Below are 21,917 nucleotides of genomic sequence, written 5' to 3'. Positions count from 1 at the left end.
AAAGTATATTACTAGCTCATACAACTCAATATAACCAAAAGACCCGATTGAAAAATAGGCAGAAGACTTGAATAGACATTTCTCCAAAGTTTTTGAGTTTTAAATTTCACCTTTCACATCGCAATTCAATAATAATTCAATAACTGTAACTTCATCTTTTGTGAAGCAAGCAAAGTAAAGAATGTCCAGTTTTAAAAGTCAGAAGACCATTCATGGAAAAACACTTGACGACTAAAGTACTATACACACAGTACAATTACTACTATTAACTAAGCAAACAGCTTAGAGTAAGTCATTTAAATATTGTGGGTTTTCAAAAACCCTTTAAAAACGAGGTGATTAAACCATCTTCTTCAGCACTAATAATGCAGGTCCTTCTGTTTTCATGGAAATCTAGTTTCTATCTCTATCAAGTTTGGAGAGTTAGTCATTTTAAAAATTCCAAGTTTTTCACAAGGCATGTCTGATTTTTGTTACAAATAACTACAGGCTATTCAGAAAAACAATAGGGCAACTAAAAAAAGCTTGTTAAAGTTGTGCAATTTTTAAAAGCATCTGGTCTATTCCTTTCCTCTAAGTTGCCTCCTCTGCAGAACCAATGTATGCAGACAGCCTACTCAATTTTGTGCATCAAGTCAAATTTTTGTACAAAACACAGTTTACACAGGTAGAAGTCACAAAACAAAACAAAACATCATTACTCGGAAAATTGTGAAGAACCTTACCATATAACTCTTTGAAAGATGTTTCAATGTTTGAAAATGTGAATTGTGAACTATAATCTTTGAAAAATTCAAAAATAGCTAGACAGACCTGTGCTCTAATAGCTTACACATAATCTCAAACAATTGGATGCAATTTAACTTTTAAAATATACAGACTTCACAGAACAGGAAATTTAGTAGAATAAGTGGAATAGATTAAGAGAACACCTGTGATGAGAAAAAGACCATCCCATCCATTGTGCACTTTAAAAGAATTAATTTTACGGAAGGCAAATTAAATCTCAATAAAAAGGAAAGAAGAAAGTGAAAGAGCCTCTTGAGTGATGCAGCTGTGTCCTAAGTGATGCTTAAGTACTGTAAACACAGCCCCCTGTTTACCACCTCTGGAAACTTCTTTCACTCCCATCTGCTTTTCTCTCTCTGCTCTCCCACTCTGCCCATGTAGCATCATGTAACACTGCCATGGGCTGCATTTCTCACACACCCCACTGGTCACTGGCTGTAGGAAGTGGTACTTGATTTTCTGAATCACCCTTCCACTGATTCTGGGTACCCACATCCTCCTCTGCCTCCTCTTCATCTTTTTTAGGGAATTACTGTGGCTCAGTTGGCAAAGAATCCACCTGCAATGCAGGAGACCTGGGTTTGAATCCTGGGTCAGGAAGATCTCCTGGAGAAGGGATAGGCTACCCACTCCAGTATTCTTGGGCTTCTCTTGTGGCTCAGCTGGTGAAGAAAGGGAAAGACTACCCACTCCAGGATTCTGGCCTGGAGAATTCCATGGACTGTAAGGTCCATGGGGTCGCAGAGAGTCGGAGATGACTGAGCGGCTTTCACTCTCATGGAATTTGTTTCCATGAAGCTTGGACATACTGACAAGCTCTCTGAGACAAAAGAAATAGACTGAACATTTGCCAACTGCTAACAAGTCCCAGGGGCTCTGCGGGGTCCTGAATATTTGTTATCCTATGGCTTCTCATGAATACTTACAAGAGCAAGATTCTAGATGAAAACACTGGGACTCTGAGAGTAGCTTCCATTCAGACAGCTGGCGGATATTCTCCCAGGTTATCTATTTTAACTTCAAAAGGCACAGCTTAAAAATCACTTACTGGTTAGAACTAATTTGATTCAGGGAAAGTACTAAAAACGACGCAAAGCTCACAAAAAGTGGCATTGTTTGTTGGTACATTTGAACACAATCACACTTAAAATAATCCCTTGAAGAACGTTTTCCATTCTAGGAACAGAATATTTATGAAGATTTGTTCTTTTAATAGTATGAAAGAAAGGAGACAAAAAGACTTTTTTTACAAAGAAAAATAATGCAACAAACCGCTCACGGGGATCCTAGGCTTATTGCTACTTTGGGGGCTTCTGGGTTTGCCGGAGCAAATGCAACAGTTTTTCCATTTTAATTGGATTTATTTCTGAGTCCCATTTGCCATCCCTCCCTCCTCCCACCAATGAAACCAAAGGAAGCTAATTTTAGATGCATTTGCCGTGGTGGAGGACAAGCTGCAGTATCTGGAGGTCTCAGGTTTGGAGTTATCTTCTGGGGTGATCATGGTATTTGAAATTTGTAAAATTCATGCTCTCTCAGTTGTTGCAGCCATTGAGTACTGCCTGGTGAACCAAAACTGCTCATAGGTATTATTAGTTGGTAGATACTTGGAGACAGACTGCCTGGATTCGAATCCCAACTACACCTCTTCCTTGCTGTGACTTTGTCAAATTACACAAATGTCCTGTGCCTGTCCTCTTGTGTATGAAATGGGGAGGGGAATAAATAGCTCCTATGCCCTGGGGCTTTGAGAGGGTTCAATGAATTAATACCTGTAAAGCACCAAGAATAATGTCTGGCACATAGTTTGTGCTATTTAAATTCCTGTTACATAATTAATTTAAGAATAAAAATGTATATTGCAAAATTGCTTTCCATATACTATTTTGTTAACTGATTAGTCCATGTTTACATGAATTAGAATTGCTAAAAATTAACTTGCAGGACCTGATTTGCTTAGCATAAAATCAGCCAGAAACCCAGAAGGAAGACTCAACAAACATCTCCATTTGTGGGAAGATGGGTTGAAAATGGTCTCCCAGTATTGATGATATTGCCCCAAATGATCATTGAGAGGTTCTGCAGCTGTCATGAAGACGCACACATACTGTTACCCCAGGCTGATGAAGCAGAAAGAAGAGGGAAATGGCCTTTGCCTTAGATCCCTGCAGAGTGAGAGTCTTGACAGGATGATTGACTGCCCCATCCCCCTGAAATTCCAACAGAAAAAGACTGGCAGATCTCTGGGCTTTCCAAAGATCTTCCCTCATTTCAGAGAAACAAAGTAGAGCGTTCTCAGTTTCACAACATTATTTCTCTTGGAAGGAACAAAGGCTGGTTTAAACATTTCCTTCCAAGAAAGACCTTCTTACTTTCTCCGTCTCATTTCAAGGGGACACAAGGTGGTGCTTTGGCATTCTCCAGTGACACCTTCTAAGTGTCCACGGACCTCCGGACACTGCTGTGTCACCATCCTGGATGGAATGAAGCACCTGACAACAACAGATGGTTTCCTCTGGAAAAAAGCCGAGCTTACCCAAATAGTTGTTGCTCTTGTACATCTCGGTGATGTTGATTTTTGTGGCTCCTTGGGGAATCTCCACAACTCGGTGGTAGCCCAGGCTGGTGAGGGCATGCTTAAACACACCCGACACAACCTGGCAGCCTGTGTTATCGCCTCCGCACACCCCGCATTTGTCCACAACTTTGTCGGAGCCTAGGTAGTCATCACAGCCAATGCTCTGCAAAGAGGTGGAAAACAAGAGACTCTTGTAGCATATGTCAGGAGAGTCCCAGGGATGAAGGGGACAGGGGACCACTGAGGCTCTACTGTGGGTCTTGAACTGACTGTGTTCCTGCCCTGATCCAGCTCCTGTAGATGAGCAAGTTCCTCCTGCCTTTCACTCAACAGAATTTTACTGAGCACCTACTCTGGGCAAAGGACTTCTTTTCTAGGTATGTGTGAAATGTACGTTGTAGCGGCGAGGTGGGGGGTCACAGGTAGTAAAGTGAAAATGTTAGTCCTCAGTCAGTCCAACTCTTTGCGACCCCATGGACTATATCCCACCAGCCTCCTCTGTCCATGGGACTCTCCAGGCAAGCATACTGGAGTGGGTTGCCATTTCCTTCTCTAGGGGAGCTTCCCAACTCAGGGATCAAACTCGGGTCTCCTGCATTGCAGGCAAATTCTTTACCGTCTGAGCCACTGGAGTGAACAAGTAAGTAAAACAAGCACATCGGGTGGTAGTAAATGATCAAGAGAAAAGTAACGCAGGGGAAATGAATAAGGAGGGTGTGGGGGTTGGACATTTATTTGCACAGATTAGACACTGAAGTTGTCCAGGAAACCCATCCCACATTGGAAGATTTTGGGACCACGATAAGCACTGCACCTAAAACTGGGGTCTGTCCCCATATCCTCAGTTCTAAATGACAGACAGTACAAACACTTAGCCAAGAACCCCCCAAAAGTAGTGTTCTCAGGCCCTGTTTCTTAGGAAATTAAATCAAATTGGTTAAGATCTGGATCCCCACTGGTCTCTATGCATCTAAATAACAGGATACTGTCTGTAGAGGCAGTCTCCCATCAGGGTTTAAAGGAAATCTGACCTTCTTGTATTTCCTCCCCTGAAGAGTCTTCCCATTATTCATCCCAAGATCTTTTTGCTTTATCTTTCCCCTCCCTATTCATGTATCTCTTAGGGCAATTAAACCTTAGGACAGAATGGAATGATTTTCACAGAATCCTTTTCCACCGCTGATTCCAGAGGACTCACATTCATGTATCCTGAATTTAAAGTTAGGGTGTGTGGTCTGCACAGAGAAGTTTCTGTCACAGTTCTGCAGGCAGACAGAAGTGAGCTGATTGCAGTTTGGACAATGAAGTATCGGGATGACAGTATTTATTTCACTGGGTTAAGGGGATAGGCAATGATACTTGAAATTAGAATGGTACTCTACAACTTGAGAGACATTTGCTGAATCACAGGGTTGTGATGGTTCTGGAATTCTAAGAGCAGTCATCAAACCCCACCGCAGGGGCAAAGTGGTCAGCAAACCATTCATAGTCCACCTTGGATTTTGTTAAATAATCCTGGGTCTGTTTATGTGGGTCCTACGGGTCCAATCTTATAGACAGAGTCAAATCAAAAGGTGTTCATTCTCCCCCAGCCCAACGCCTACTTCGTGTTTTGACTGACATCTCTCTGCAGGCACTGTACATCGGCATTATTACTTCCATATTCCTGCGTGCACGTTAGTCCATCAACGATAACTGGTCTTTCTTCACAAATAGCTTCTCTGTAAAACATTATTTCTGACAATAGCAGAACATCATCTCAGTATGTTCCTACACATCCCATTAACCTTTCAAAATGCCATGTTTCCTATGTATTTCTCCTCCCTCAAGCAGTTCTTGCCCTCAGCCCGTGCACATTGTAGCAGAAAAATAAGGAAAATGCTTTCTGTGAGTGGTTTCTACCCTGCACCCCTGCTCTGGGTTCTCCTTTGCTTTCAAATAAGCAAGCAAACAAAAACCCACCATCAGTAAAACTTCGGGAAAGTAGATCCCACTTTGCCAAAGAAAGACGCTAACTGAATTAAGGAGATGCCTCTGATGGTCACTGATGGGGAGATGAAAGAGAAGCTGGCAGCACTCACTCCCTGCCCTAGCGATATCTAACTTTCCTCCCTTCCCCCAACCATGATCCATTCTTGCTACCCTTGGACTCAGCTTCTCCCAGATGGAGCTCATTCTCTTGGGGTACCCCAGGTAAATTAAAGAATGGGTGCCGAGACACAGAAGTAGGAAGAAACACTGAGGAATCAGGAAACATGCTCATAGACACACATGGTGGAAGCGTAGGTTTGCTAGGAGGGATCAAAGGACGCTGGAGAATTCAGCTGAGTTTCTTAAGGATCTTGTTTGCCAGGGTGAAGAATCGGAATTTTATTCTATTGTATCAACAACCACTGGGTGTCTGAAGAAGGTGAGGGCCACCGTCAGATTTTGTTCAGATGATAACCTTGGCTGTAGCGAGGAGTGGGTCTTAGAGTGGGGAGAAGAGGCAGTCTAGTGAGTTCTTCTCTTGTCAATGGGGTGTATGGTCTATTTCAGGAAAGAACGAGAGCTTTCGAAGATGGGGGCTGACATTGCATGAATCCTCAGCTCCCAGCCCAGTTACAGTGGGACAATCACAAAGAAATTATACAGCCATAGATTGCTTCAGACAACCCAGACCCAGACAGAAAAGCATTCTACCTTATAAATCAGACACTGTATTAAAATGTTCTGCACAGTGCAATGGATCCCCCACTGGATTTCCCATCCAGCACAGACACTCCTGATACATCTAGATGGGGAGAGAGAGGGCTACAGCAGGTTTTCCTGGTCTGGGGGTTGCCTTCAGAGAAGCATGTGGTGGCGCAAGTGATGGCAAAACTGAAGATAACATCTTGCCTTCCCAGAACCCATCTCTGGACTCTGAGCCCCCAGGGTTCACTCCTTAAAAGAGAAGTCAGAAGAAGGGGGGTGTGTGTGTGCGTGTGTGTGTGAACCTTCTTTCAGGAGTGTCAAGGGGCTAGCAGAGCACACTTCTAGGGTTCTAGAGGCCACTCAGGGCCTCTGAAAGACTGGATTGCCACGGAGGTGTTAAATGTCTTACATGCAGGTCACAAAGCAGGAAGGACAATCCCATAACATGAACCGGGTGGAGGACATGCTTTTCAGATTTTTATTTTTAACACTGTGACCACCAGCAAATTACCTATCTGATCATTGTCCCTTCTCCTGCATAGGGCTACGATGACTATCTGATGATATAAAGAGAGAAGATTTGAACTTGGAGTCCAGGCAGGGCATGGCTAAGGAAGTGACTTTGGGCTAGAATCTGAAAAGCAAGAAGGATCATTTATGGCAAGATCGAAAGATGTAAACACACATTTTATCACTGATGTTGTTGAGTGACTGCACCAGGCGGGCCATCTGGGAAATGCCAGGCTGAATCTGACGCAGGTCCTGCCTATGGGAATTTGATTCTAACCAGAGGGATAAGACATCCAGGCAGAAAATGACATGCTAACAGGCGATGAGGAGTCCCTGCATCCTCTGTGTCATGCTGAGTCAGATCAACTCTCTTTTAGAAAGTTGATAATTACCAATGGGGCAGATAAGTCTGGAGAACGTGGCCAATATCCCGGTCTGAACTAGGGGAATAGTGATGGCAGGAAGAGGATTTCAGAGATGCTTAGGAAGCAAACTGGACAGGTCTTTGTGAGGAGGAAGGGAGCTCCATTTGTCGTCCTCTTCTTCTTCCCCCTCCTCAATCTGTCATACCTAACATTTACAGTCTTTGTCATTTTCCAGGTCCTCTGAATATACAGTTTTCTCATTTACTCTTAAAAGCAATCGATACTATTGCTGAAAAACTAGGAAAATAGGACTTAAGGGACAGATTAGGTTACTGGCCCAAAGCCATTCTGTTAATAAGTGGTGGGGCTGGATCTGAAGCCAGAGCCCATGCTTATAACTACTATGCAAAAACTGTCCCCCTCCAAAGGATCAGAGGTCACACTGAGGGTTCGAGCATTATTGAAGGAGTGGATGGTGGCAGTGACCTAGGTGTAGAGGAGGAAGTTCAAGGCACTGTTACCACAGCGACAGTGAGAGCTTGGTCCAGGAGTGACTCTGGCATTCTCCTCTTTTAACATTATGGAGTATCAAACGCGTCATGCGTCTCTCACACACCCGGCTATTTTAACACTATACACACAGTAAGTGAATAAATATCTTGGCTCATCTTCCTATCACATTACCTTCTTATTGTTACAACTTTTCATTTTGAAATTGTTCTTCAGACTCAAAAAAAGCTATAGAAATAGTACAGAGCATTTCAGTGACCCCATCACCCAGCCTCCCTTGAGAACAATATCTCACATTGTCAAAACTATGTATATCATGCATATCAGTATATTAACTCAAGAATAAACTTCATTTGGATTTTGGCATTTTTTAACCTGCACTTTTTTTTTGGTGTACATGTCTACAAAATTTTATCACATGTCTGGATTTGTGTGCTGTGTTACTTTCTTTAAAGCAGCTAGTATTCTCCTCCAAAACATGGCCGGGTAAATTGATAAGGGGAGCTGACGTCATTTACCAGGCACTTCGGTGTGATGGAAAGAATGTTGTACTGGGAATCAGGCAACCTGAAGCACAGTCCTGGCTCAGTCCCTGACTTACATGTGATGCTAGATGGGTTGCTTCTCTCTGGGCTTGGCACTGAAAACATTTCTACCATCATCCAGACCTACACGGGACAGTGCTCAAAAGTGAATCTGAAGTGAATTCTGGTTTTGCATATCAAAAGTGTGGTCAACTGGTCTCTGATGCGCGTGACTTAGTAGCACTGGTCTATGCCTCTAATGGGCTTTCCTAGTGACTCAGAGATAATCTGCCTGCCAATGCAGGAGATGAGGGTTTGATCCCTGGGTTCGGAAGATCCCCTGGGGAAGGAAATGGCAACCCACTCTAGTATTCATGCCTGGGAAATCCCATAGACAGAGAAGCCTGGCAGCTATAGTGCATGGGGATCACAAAGGAGCAACTGAACGGCCAAACACAACAACAACATGTCTCTAATCTCTTCAGAGGCACCACCCACGTGCTAGCAGTGGGCTCAGAAGGTGACCCTGGATCTGCCTGAGCTAGGCCTTGAGATGCGCCTCCACTTAGGAGTGCGGCATCAGTTGATGCATCAACTAGCCATTCTGAGCCTCAGTTTACCTACGACTGGGGTGGCACCTCCTAGCGCAGTTGCGAAGATTGAATGAAGTAAACACAGAAGGCATTTAGCAGGATGCTGTGATAGGCTGGCTTCTCAGAAAACACTGGGTTTATCATTGTCTCTACAGACTTGGTTTTATCTGGAATCCATCCATTTTAAAGTGAATCCCATCACATGTGAGTGCTCAGACTCACTCCTAGTTCTATAGCACTTTCTATTACTTCTCAGATGTAGATATTCTCTTCTTCATTCGGAGAAATTCAGAGAAGTCTGAAGAGCTAAGAAAAGGCCAAGTTCACCAAAAATGTAAGGCACCTTATGTGGTTCCTTTGCACCCTTACTGCTCCAATAGTACCAAGTGAAAATGGACAGAACGAGCATCTGGTCCTTGGTCTATATTTCATCTCTTTTTTTCTGCTCATCATGTACTGTCACTCAAAAGAGATATTTTTTGTTGTTACAAAGGTGATTGGACAACCATCAGATATCCTTTTACTCTGCCAGTGATTTTTGCAACATGTTGTAGGAAAATTTTACATGTTGCAAGCCATCACAGGAGAAATTGCTCAAGAATTGCCCCCAGTTGTGTGCCAAAATTAACCTAAATGAAATTTCCTACGGGAAATGAGCAATCTGGATGACATGTTTGGTGGTGAATTTCACAGGGAGGAGGCCTCTGTACATCATGGCAGGGTAGGCTGGTGCCAGGCATGCAGATACTGGAGCTTCGGACTCCCTGATGGGAAGCAGATGTTTCTATGTGTGCTCAGTAAACACACCAGATAGGGTAATCTCCACCAGTCGGCCAGATGACACCAACAGGTAAAACAAAGTGCCTTAATAACCATGCTGTCACAACAGTGTGGGGAGAACAGTATTATTAAAATGATTAGTCGTTAACACCAATGTACTTATATTTATGCTGAACTAATTTGTGGAAATATATACGGATTCCAAAACTTCTATTCACAACATCCTGTTGAAAGAAATTCTTGGGCTTATGATAAATATCTCCTTCTTTTTACAGTCAGGAATGTAGATCAATACCACCTTCTCGAAAAGCTATTTAGCAAAAAAGACTGTTTGACCCAGGAATTCTTCTTCTTTTGTTTTGCTTTAAAATTTTATTTATTTATTTATTTATTTTGGCTGTGCTGGTTCTTTGTTGCTGAGCAGACCTTTTCTAGTTGGGGTGTGTAGGCTTCTCATTGCAGGGGCTTTTCTTTTCGTGGAGCACGGGCTCTGGGGCGCTGCAGGCTCCAGTAGTTGCGACTCCTGGGCACCAGAGCACAGGCTCGATAGTTGTGGTGCACAGGCTTAGCTGCTCCTCGTTCTGTGGGATCTTCCTGGATTAGGGATCGAACTCATGTCTCCTGCATTGGCAGGTGAATTCTTTACCACTGAGCCACTGGGGAAGCCTCCAGGAATTCTTCTTCTGGGAATTTACGCTAAGGAAATTATAAGAGGCCAACAATTTCTGTGTGAAGGATCTCATTACCATATTAAAATGGAAACATCTTAAATGTCCAACATAGGGAAATAGCTATACCATAAACAAAAATCCTCTGAGAAATACTGGATGGATCTTTTCCCAGTTGTTTTCTCATGAAAATCTTCCAGTACTTGTGCCTACATGATGGACTCTCAATACAGTTCAGTAAATGTTTCCTGGGAACCCATACTATGTGCCAATACAGGGCTAGGCAGGAGAGACAGGAAGGTAAAACCAACCTCGTTCCTACTGAAAACTTATAGTCCAAATCAGGGGTCTGCAAACTATTGCCCACTGGCCAAATCTGGCCACCACCTGTTTTTACAAATAAAGATTTATTAGAACACAAACATGCCCATTAGTTATTGTGGGGACTGCTTTTGTGTTACAACAGCAGGGTTGAGTCGTTGAGACAGAGATAGTGAAGTGGAGCAAGACCCTATGGTCCTTGTCCTCATGTCCTCAGCTTAACTTTTGTCTGTGGAAAACTTAAGCCAAGGGCTAAGTTTAATCAGAGAAGTGAGAAAATGTGGAAACAAAGGGAAACAGTCAATGGGAAATAATAACTTCCTAGTCATTTAGCATAGTCAAGGACTTCCAGTTCCTTCTCAAGGGTGATAGGTGATATTCTGAGCCATGTCCTGTGAGCTGTCTTATAGATACTAAAACCCTCCCCAGGTGAAAGAAGGTAACTACATGATGAGCAGACTGTAGCTGTGAAATAAGCTGCCACAGTTCCAAGAGCTGGCCTCAAGAAATGGAAACAAACCAACCCTGGAACTGAAGATTAGCTATGCTTAATCTAAATGATCCTGGTCAGACCACCGATGACCGATTTCAAGATGCCTGTCAGAACTGACAGTGCTATTTCTGCATGTAGCCCCCTCCCTCAACCTATAAAAGCTTTTGCCCACTGACGGTCAGTGGGGCAAACAACCTCTGGACAGGCATCTGCCCTCCCACCCCTGGCTGCCGGCATCCAAAACAAAGCAAACTTTCCTTTCCACCAACCTGGCCTCTTTAATAGCTTTTGAGCAGCGAGCAGCCGGACCCTACTTTTAGATACAACAGTATGGCCCACAAAGCCTAAAATATTTGTTTTAGTGATTTATATATTAAAAAAAAGCCAACCCCTGGTCTAAATCAAAAGGCAGACATGATGCCATCTTTCAGTATGGTGTATAAATGTTCAGAGGGAAGGATGCAGAGCCCTGCACAGATGAGACAGAAGCTGAACTTGATGGCTCCAGTCTGCCCCCGACGGCCCTCATCCTGTATCACACACTGCTCACTTGATTTGTCTCAATGCGTCTCAACTGTAAGATGCAAGGTCAAGAGTTACCTTCCACCTCAGTCATTTTCTTTCTCCCCCTTAGGCAGAAAATGCATACTTTTCAAACAAAATCCCGTGCAGAAATAGACTTTCAATCCGTAAACTGAGAAAAGCAGGACTGTTCTGGCGAGGAGGGGCTGGAAGGGTTTGGAAGCCCCATAGACGTCTTGTCATCCTGTCGGCCCTTCTTCCCAATGGCCAGGCTTTCTCAACTGCAGCCCTAGTGCCACTTTGGCCCAAATAGTTCTTGGTTGTGGGAACTGTCTTCTGCGCTGTGGGATGGTTAGCAGCAGCCCTGGTTTCTATCTACTGGATGCCAGTAGCCACCCTCTGCCTCAGTACGACAAACAAAAATATCTGTATAGGCTTGCGAACATGGGCGCTCAGCTGTGTCCAACTCTTTACAGCCCCATGGACAGTAGCCTACCACGCTCCTAAGTCCATGGAATTTTCTAAGCAAGAATACTCCTTCCTTGTCCAGGGGATCTTCCCAACCCAGGGATTGAAACTGTGTCTCTTGCATTGGCAGGTGGGTTCTTCACCACCTGAGCTACCGGAGTAGGCATTGCCAAATGTCTGCTTGGGAACAAAACCACTCTCAGTTGAGAAGCACTGCTCTAGTTTATTCCACAGTTCATAGGAGACCTAAAAGCACAGACACCCTGGAAAAAAGCTTTAAAACAGCGGCAATTTCATAGAAGTGCAAAACAGTTATCTGTAAATGTCAGAAGCTAATGAGCAAAGAATACATAATTATCCAGTCTTAAAAAACACTTCCCATTGCCATCAAGCTGCCTTCTAGAGCCCTTGAAGCTTGCCTTTTGGTGTAACTTCAATATGAGCACATAGGTACTGGAAAGAGCACAGTGCCTGGCATACAGGAGGTGCATAGTAAGTATCTGTTGAATGAGGGAGCAGTTTGGTTGAGGAACCAAGAGAATAAAGTTATAGGAACCAATTTGCTTCTTCAACTGAATCATCTTGAAGTCTCTTCTGGTGCTAAACTGTTTCTGGGGAAAAATGGGGTACAGTCCTGATGTGAAAAAATCCTGCCATGTCTAAAGGAGAAATTTGCTTCATGTAGACAAAATTAAATTGGAAGCAAGAATCAATGGGAACCAAACCAGTAATGTCATTCATTGGAAGGGAAGGAATGGTGCATGGGATAAAAGGTATTCTGGCTTCCTTAATGAAGGCAATTGTGAAACTGGCAATCTGGCTTTAATCAAGTTTTTGGCTGTCCCTTTTCAGTACTTCATCTCATTTCATTAGAGAATAGCACCTTACCAAGTGACTCAATGGGAAGAAAATGTTGGCACCCTCCTAGGATAAAATTGGGTGAGAATCAACTACACCAATGTTTATAAATCTGAGAGATGGGATCCTGAGAGGGAACATTTGATATGCAGTGAAAAAATCACCAACCCTTCTCCTCCTAGGGTCATCTTTCCCTGGAGCTTGGGGGGTATTTCAAACTTTAAATTTCAATGCTTCACTTTCACGATCTTCCTCCCTAATGGACTGAAATGAGGGGGCATGAATGCATTATGACAATGACAATTTCTCTATTATATTAACAAAAGGTGCCCATAATTTTTTTAACAGAATAGGAGAAACCTCTGAACTTTACTTTTAAAATGTAAGACTGACTGGTAACTTCTCTGTTTAAAGAGAATTCTGTTTAATAGGGAACTCTGCTCAATGTTATGTGGCAGCCTGGATGGGAGGGAGTCACTCCACTGTGCACTTAAAAAAAGAATTCTGTTTAAAATATCCAGTCAGATTGTATCTTAACTCTATAGGGCTGCCAAGGGGTCAGGACCTGGAAGTTTCTTGCAGAAGGGAGCAGAGAGATGCTGTCTACACTTTAAAGGGTGATGTTCTGGAGGCCAGATCACCAGCAAAGTCAATAGTGAGTTGGGCAGATGAACTGTGCTCCAGGATAGAGGCTGCTTGCACACTGGCCCAGTTTACATGGCCTCCTGGGTGCAGACAGCCCACATCCACACGTGCAGGTCCAACCAGAAGGACCTGGGAGGACTGTGGTCCCTTCCAGGGACCAGAAGGCAATGAGGGAGGCTCATGCTTGTCCTTGTCATTTCCCATAATTCACAGTCTATCTCTAGACCTGCCTGTTTGCATTTTTCTCCACAAGATGGCACCTATAAGCCTTGCTAAAAGGGTACTCATGTAAGCAATCGTTTACGGACAAGAAACAACGGCTAAACATCAAAGGGAGTGATAGTCAAGATTCAAAAATTCAGGGTGACTGCATATTTATTGCGCCCTTATGTGCAAGTTTCTGCCCTGTTTTAAGATGTGATGTTCACTTCTCAAAATGTTTTTGTGGAGCATTTAAAAATGTGGGTGGAATATTCAGGCCTTCTATTTCCAGAATGTCCGAGAAAATGCTTAAAAATCTGTGTGAGTTAAACTTTGGGGGTTAATGGGCTTTTTTGCTGTCACTGGGGGATCTCTTCAGGGATGGCTGGGAGGACTGGTGGGGTGGGAGGAGATGAGAAGGCAAGACTGGCTACCAAAGCATGAGGGGTCAATCCTGAGACTCTAGACTGGGAGAAGGGCACACTAATGCTGTTTTCAGAAGATGCTTGGCACACACAGACGACGGATTACAGATGGAAGAGACTAGAGGTTGAGAAGCACAAAGACAACACATTGGGATGGACGCAGAGGGAAGGAGGCCCGGACCAGAGAGATGGCATTAGAATGGAGGGCAAGGGCACAATGATGTAAGGCTGAAGGAGCAACTAATGGATTGAAGAAGGATGGTCTGTGGAAGGTAAAGTAAGGAAGACTGGGCAGTCCGTGGCTTTGGAACCTGGAAGAATACTACAGAAGTTTTCCTAGAAAATCAGGTCTTTGACGGAGTTATCTTAGAGCAAGGGTCTGAGTGTACATCTTGATCACCATTAATTCATTCATTAAATTTAGCCATACAAATTCTCTTTCTCCCTTTCACTGGAACTTTCCTCTAGGACACTAAGCATTCTTATTTCAGCTTTTTTGGATGGAAATCCTTTCAAATCTTACTTATCACTCCTCTGTTCTGATTTTCTTTTTAAAAATAAAGAATAATAAGCACTATTGGATCTTCACTACCCTACTGCTTCAGAAAGTGTGGTCCATGAACTAGCATCATAGGCATCATCTGAGAGCTCCTTAGAAACCTCGGGCCCCATCACGGGCTTAGTGAATTAGGGTTTAGATTTGAGTAGCATCCTTGGGTGAGTTCTGTGCCATCTGAGATCATTTCCAGGTCACTTTTTGTTTACTCCAGGTCCTTTATACTTTTCTCCAGTTGCACAACAAACTCTCCCATCCAGTCAAAATAATGACAACACAACTGTATCACCTTCTTGGTTAAAAATTAAAAAAAGAAATAATGCCTTTGGAAAGTTTTTTTCTCTGTGATATTTTTAACAGGGACAAGGACAGAGGAGAGACATCACATCCATTAACACACTATCTTGAGAATCCCAGTGCTAGACAGTAGGGACGTCTCCGGGAGCCCCAGTCCCTTGCTTCATGGATGAAGAACCAAGTTTGGGGAGGGAAGTGATTTCTCCAGGGTGGCAGAGAGAAGACCTCCTTGCCAGAGTCTCCTTTTTATACTCTGATGTCCCCCTCCTCTTTCCAAGGCCGGGGTTTACTATTTCCTCACTCAAATGGTCTATGCTCTTTTCTTTCTCCTTATGTCCCCATAATCACATGAAAAAGACTTTTATCTACTAGCCAGAAGAGCAACTCCTTTTGGAAAGCAAATTGTCTCTGTGAAAATATTTGGATAAACTGTGCAGGCTGGGAGGTAGGACCTTGAGGCCTGGGGGTCAACAGGAACCAAAGTTACAAGAGAGAATGATGAAACTAAGATAGGGCTAAACAGTAGAAGAGTCTGGCTTTGCTTCCAGAGATGGAGATAGAAGAGAGAGAGAAAGATGAGGAGGAGAGAAGCTAGGAGATTGCAGAAGGTCGATGAGAAGCCCTGAGTGGTTGGGAGGACTGTTAATACTGACCTTGAATTTGAAGTTGACTTGTGATTTAAACTCTCTCTGTTCCCAGACTTCCCAAGTCTTCACTGAAACTCTGCATTTACATTACGCCTATTCTCCTGCCTTTAATTTTCCTGTGTAGGTTCCTTTAACCCCTTTTCATTTTCATAATCTGGAGTAAAAAATTCTCTTCTATATTTCCACATCTTCAAACGTCTTTTCTTCTAGACACATGGATGCCCACCAAAGAGCACCCCTGGAGAAGGAAATGGCAACCCACTCCAGTGTTCTTGCCTGGAGAATCCCAGGGACGGGGCAGGGGGCCTGGTGGGCTGCCGTCTATGGGGCCGCACAGAGTCGGACACGACTGAAGCGACTTAGTAGTAGTAGTAGTAGTAATGCATGCTACCCCTGTAGGTGATTTCATTTTTCTGAGCCTTAGTTTCCTTCCTTCTAAAACAGTGGCATTAAAATAGAGTTTCTCAAGTCTGCTGTGAAGTTTAAATGAGAACATGCAGATGGAGGCATCCAGTTCAGAACTGGTTTGGACTTAGGGCTAGAAGAATGTTGTTACCTCCCTTCTTGAGGCTGCACCTGCCTCCCTTCAGTGACCTGTTCCTGGGCGTGGCCAAGGGAATTCATCTTCTCACACCAGGCACACACATTCTACTCGAAGAGAGGAGGTTGGTCTGTTTGCACTGTCCACAGAAAGCTCACTTCTATTTACACATGATTCTCAAGTGGTGCTCCAAGCCAGGTTGTGACAGGAAAACTCCTGTGATCTATTTGCATTTCAATCACATTCTGGGACAATGGTATCAAGAATTCCAGAGATTCTTTTTCTTACAATTTTGTTACCTCTCTATTTTTGGAAAAAAAAAAAAAAGTATGGGTTCATTTGTTTTGTGTTTCCTGGTTTGTCTTAGAGACCAGTAATGCTGCTGCTGCTGCTAAGTCACTTCAGTCATGTCCAACTCTGTATGACTCCATAGGCTGCAGCCCACCAGGCTCCCCCGTCCCTGGGATTCTCCAGGAAAGAACACTGGAGAGGGTTGCCATTTCCTTTTCCAATGCATGAAAGTGAAAAGTGAAAGTGAAGTCGCTCAGTCATGTCCGACTCTTAGCGACCCCATGGACTGCAGCCTACCAGGCTCCTCTGCCCATGGGATTTTCCAGGCAAGAGTGCTGGAGTGGGGTGCCATTGCCTTCTCCGAGAGACCAGTAATAGAAACCTTCGAAAGTTGTAAAGGGATCATTTTGGACTTCCCTGGTGGCCCTAGTGGTAAAGAACGTGCCTGCCAATGCAGGAAACATAAGATTCGGGTTTGATTCCTGGGTCAGGAAGATCCCCTGGAGGAGGGCATGGCAACCCACTCCAGTATTCTTGCCTGGAGAGTCCCACGGACAGAGGAGCCTGGGGGGCTGCAGTCCATGGGGTGACAAAAAGTTGGACACGACTGAGCGACTGAGCACGCATGTCCACATGTTCATTTTAGGAAAAGAGCAAGGGAGGCTGTGGATGGAGCTCATAGCACGGGCATGTTGGTGCTCAGTGAAATTCTGAGTGCAAGGAACTTCTTTTCTAGGTATTATGGGCACTGTCTTAGATAGGGATTCAAGCAACTCCCAGGGATTCAGGCAGTAGGAAGCCCCACATATCTGCCTGACAGCTGTCACGGGTAGAGAAGTGGCCATGTGCTAGGCACCTAACATGTTATCCTGTTTAATTTTCTTGACTGTCCCTACTTTATCAAAGTTCCCAGAAGGTAAGTAATGTGTAATATAGAGGTGGTGAGGGTGGGTTTGAATGAAGGGACTTCTGGCTCTTTCTCTTTTTTTACCTGCATAGTCCCTTAGCCCAGAGGAACCTGGGACTTCCCTGGTGGTTCAGTGGTTAAGAATCCACCTTGCAATGCAGGGGACACAGGTTCCATCCCTCATCAGGGAACTAAAATCCCACATGCCCCAGAGCGACTACTGAGCCCATGCTCCGCAGCCAGAGAGTCCGTGCACCACGAAAGAGTCCCCGCGATGCAATGAAGTTCCCAAGTGCTGCAACTAAGACCCTAAATAAGTATTTAAAAATAAGAAAAACAGAGCCTGGTGGATGGCCTACCAAGGGTTACACATATAGAGGGCTAGACTATCCAAGAAATCAAGTAAGGTTAATGTTTTAATAACTGAGCGACTAAGCACAGCACATTCCTTCTATGGCTAAGACTGCTCTCTGGCTTTTCCTAAGGTGCTTCCACAGGGGTGCTCTGTGCAGCCTGAGGCCTCCCCTTCCACAAGAGCTGACTGAATAGTTTCAGCACCTCCTATAGCTTCTCTTTTTTCTCTCGTTCCCCACAAAGTCCCCTGATGTCTCTCTCCCCTCACATAGCACTCATTCACCTAAGGGAAGGAACATCTCTATCACTACACTTCCTCCCATAATAAATTCCTAAAGTCCAAGCTTATTCACTGAAATAGTCTCTAATTTTCTCAGTTGTCCTGCTGGGAAAGGAAACTGTTGATTCACCAAGCTAGGAAATATTTATGACTCAAGGAAAAACATCATTCCATGGGGGAGATCATTACCCGATCCAAGAGAATGCTCTTTAGGGCAAGATATCCAATCAGATAATTCCTTCTTCTAACCATAGATGCATCCAGTGCGACTATTTATTTCATTAAGAAATAAAGACATTGTGTTCCATGCATGCTCAGAAGGAAGAAATCTGGCTGAAATATTTAAACATGAAGGGTCCTTCACGCTTCTTCTGAAGGACAGCTAAGAACAGGGTTATCTGTCAAACTCAATGTGTTCCATAACAGTAATTCAGGTTGCAGCCAGATGAATAATCCTCATGCTTGCAGAGAATGTCCCTTCTTCTGCCACTTGAAACCAAAAGGTAGGGCCATGGGAGACAGGATCCCTCCACATGGCTTCCAAGTGACTGTATTAAGAATACGCAGTTGTGTACATAAATATTTAGAACATGCAAACCAGTTGGATAAACACTGATTCATCTTCTTTGGTGGAAGCTTGAAATTCTTAATTTTCACCAGTCCCTTCTTTAAACTGATTGTATTTATGAGCTTTTAAATCATACCCCCTAGATGTATAACTATGAGAAAGGCTAATGTTGTGGTTTCAGGTAATCTATCTTGCATGTGGCTGTGAAATTTATCTTCCCCAAAATACTGCTGTCATCATGTCATTCTTCTGGCTCAGAAGGCTTCCTGATGTCAGCTGTCACTTAAACAAGCTGATTATTTCCTCCTAGACATTAAGCCTGTATTTGAGTTCCTGATTCCAGGTGGAAAGGAATGCCTGGGGCTACAGCAGTTCAAGAACCACACCTGGGGTGTGGATAACAGAGAGTAGAAATTTTGAAAATGATCCAGCATCGTTACACTTTGAAAGCAAAAATACCTTGTTAAAGTGACAGTACATATTAATTTTTGCCGTTGTCATCGTTCAGTCGCTAAGTCTCGTCTGACCTTTTGTGAACCCATGGACTGTAGTCCACTAGGCTCCTCCGTCCACGGGGTTTTCCAGGCAAGAATAATAGAGTGGATTGCCATTTCCTTCTCCAGGGGATCTTCCTCAGGGATGGACAAACACCCTCCACCACACCCCTTCTCCTGCATTGGCAGGCGGATTCTTGATTCTTTATCACTGAGTCACTAGGAAAGCCCACATATTAATTAGCAATGCTAATCATTAATTCTATTCTAATTTGTTGGATTGGTTTCATGATAATAAAAGGGAGACAAAGTCTATAAAAAGCATCTGACACTGGGGAGGAACTCAATACATATGTTTTATTTAAAGTCAAGTTGAAGATAACTGAGAGGGCAAATTCAAAGAAATGCAAACAAATGATATTCACTCCTCGATTAAACAATAGCTGCCTTGGAATGTTATTTAGCTAAAAGAACAGCCGGATTGTGTACACTCTAAGGAATGTGGAATGGCAGCAAATATAGAAGTAAAAAGAAAAGCATTTCTCTGGCAGAGTAAAAGAAACCTAGTTAAAAGAGAGTCAGAGCCAAAGTTAAAAAAAAAAAAGTCAAAAATTCAATTTTGACAATTTGATAGACTCTCTCTCTGGACTCTAAAAGAAAGGCATGTTCGCATTATTCAAAGAAGTCTACAGAGGTGCTAATGGATACCAAGAAAAGCAATAGAAAGAAAAGAAACAGGCATTTGTTGAGAATCTACTAAGGTGACAATATTTACTACCATTTTAATAGAGGAGGAAAGCGGTCATATAGTTAAGAGCACCTGAGCTTCAACGTGGCTCAGTGGTAAAGAATCGGCCTGCAATGCAGGAGACAACAGGTTTGATCTCCGGGTGGGGAAGATCCCCTGGAGAAGGAAATGGCAACCCACTCTAGTATTCCTGCCTGGAGAATCCCATGGACAGAGGAGCCTAGCGGGCTACAGTTCATGGGGTTGTAAAAGATTTGGACTTGACTTAGTGACTAAATAACGGCAAACTATGAACCCACAACTACCTAGCTCAAACACTTAGAAGTACAGTGATAGAGTGGGGTCAGTGATAGAGACGGTGAATGTGGTGGTGAACAGCATGCTCTAAGGTGAAGGACAGAAGCTACAAGAGAGGGAGTGGGAACAGCTCTGGAGGTGGGTGGACACAGTGCCCTCAGAGGCAAGCGTCCTCGGGAAGAGGACACGCAGCCTCGGGTTGACAGGGAAAGATGGCTTCTGACTGCCTGCTCTTCCCTGAGAGCTCATAGAAAGGAGTCTCTTAATATCATGCTGGACTTCCTTTTTATTCTCACGAAAAAGCTCTAATTTCTCACTCTTTGGGTTCTCCCTAACCCAATGTTTCCATGTACCGCTGAAAGCCCTGGCATGAAAAACTTTCCCAACCACTTTTTCCTGTTGTAATAAAAAGATCCAATACAGACCCCAGGGTCTTTAAGTCTTCTGGACAGCCTCTGTCTCTTATTAGGCTCACTCTGCCTCAAGCCTCCAGAATGTTCTCCTTCGACCAGTGGAAAGGGATCCTAAAATCATGGCATCATGAGCTTATAGACCTGGATTTCCCCAAGACCACCTTTTTTTCTCACTGTATTTGAGCCCTCCTAGCAATCCTGCGATTCATGGGGTCACAAAGAGTCGGACACGACTGAGCGACTGAACTGAAATGAGCAATCCTGGGACTTCTTTTTTGAAACCTAAGGTTACCTTTGTTGACGCTGTATTCTACTATATATGTTTGAGGGCTGTGAAGAAATCACTGTATAGTTTCAATTTGTTCAACTTGTGTTTTTAAATAATGTTAGGAAACAGCCTGCTTTTTTTTTCATTTTTAAGATAAAGGAACTTCTAGAGATACTGAGCCAAGGAGGGCTATAAACCTATAACTTAATAGGTGCTTCAGTAGAACATTGATTTTGAGTTGTTAACCAAGAGGAGGAGTGAACTGGAGTGCTAGAGAAAGTTACTGGAAGTGTCTACTTGAACATTGGAAAGATCTTTACCTCAAATAATTCAGTTTGACACAATGGTTGACACAAAGCCATTCAGATGATAAAAAGCAAAATGACTTATCTGCTTCTTAGGATAGCTGGAAGACCATGTCACCAGCACATATAAGGACATTTGTCTGTTTCCCTTTCTGCTGTAGTTCAAAGTCATTGACAAATTGAACCTTTTTTTTTTTTTCAAACTCAGAGCTAAAATGTCAGGGAAAAGAACACAACATGGATAGCATAGGGCATTGACCTAGCTGGCTTTGAAAATAAAATGGGAGTTTCTTTGTAAATTTGGACCTTGTCGTTGCCAATTAGTGTTAGCAAAAAAAACAACTATCTCTGCTTGCTGTAGAAAATCAGTTTTTTATTTTATACTAACATTTCTAAAATGGATAGGAACAATAATAAAATGGATTTGCAGCAAAGAATGCCCTTTTCAAAAAATATAACTTTAAGAAAATATTTTTTTCCTAATAGATTGCTGTAATATAAAGAACAAAATGGTCCAACCAATAGGAAGAGAAGGAGGCTTATTATAGTAAAATCAGGCTTTGGGAAATACCAAGAATTTCCACTAAATATAGAATGTTGGAATCACAGATTCCTAGAGCAGGAGAAGGCAATGGCACCCCACTCCAGTACTCTTGCCTGGAAAATCCCATGGACAGAGGAGCCTGGTGGGCTGCAGTCCATGGGGTCGCTAAGAGTCGGACACGACTGAGCAACTTCCCTTTCACTTTTCACTTTCATGCATTGGAGAAGGAAATGGCAACCCACTCCAGTGTTCTTCCTGGAGAATCCCAGGGACGGGGGAGCCTGGTGGGCTGCCGTCTCTGGGGTCGCACAGAGTCGGACACGACTGAAGCGAATTAGCAGCAGCAGCAGAAGAGCAGAAAAAACCATAAAAGTCACCTATTTAACCAAGGTCAGAGGCAGTACTGTAAGTGGCCAAGTTAAATATTGATGTCAACCTAGGAACTACTATTCCCTGTCGAGACCCTGGATAGATCACTGGA

General features: G+C 43.4%; 1 protein-coding gene across 4 annotated transcripts in view; it reads right to left on the bottom strand.

Moving 5' to 3' along the window:
- THSD4 (thrombospondin type 1 domain containing 4) overlaps positions 1 to 21,917 on the bottom strand; it is a 689,604-nt gene that overhangs the window by 104,906 nt on the left and 562,781 nt on the right. For all 4 annotated transcript variants that reach the window (XM_069595555.1, XM_069595553.1, XM_069595554.1 and 1 more), the window contains one exon: positions 3,326 to 3,530. In XM_069595555.1, the coding sequence (XP_069451656.1) occupies positions 3,326 to 3,530 (205 nt within the window). The remainder of the gene's footprint in view (positions 1 to 3,325; positions 3,531 to 21,917) is intronic.

The sequence above is a fragment of the Ovis canadensis genome, chromosome 7 (assembly GCF_042477335.2).
Source record: "Ovis canadensis isolate MfBH-ARS-UI-01 breed Bighorn chromosome 7, ARS-UI_OviCan_v2, whole genome shotgun sequence".
Classification (NCBI taxonomy): Eukaryota; Metazoa; Chordata; class Mammalia; order Artiodactyla; family Bovidae; genus Ovis; species Ovis canadensis.
This window is presented reverse-complemented; position numbering and strand designations above follow the sequence as displayed.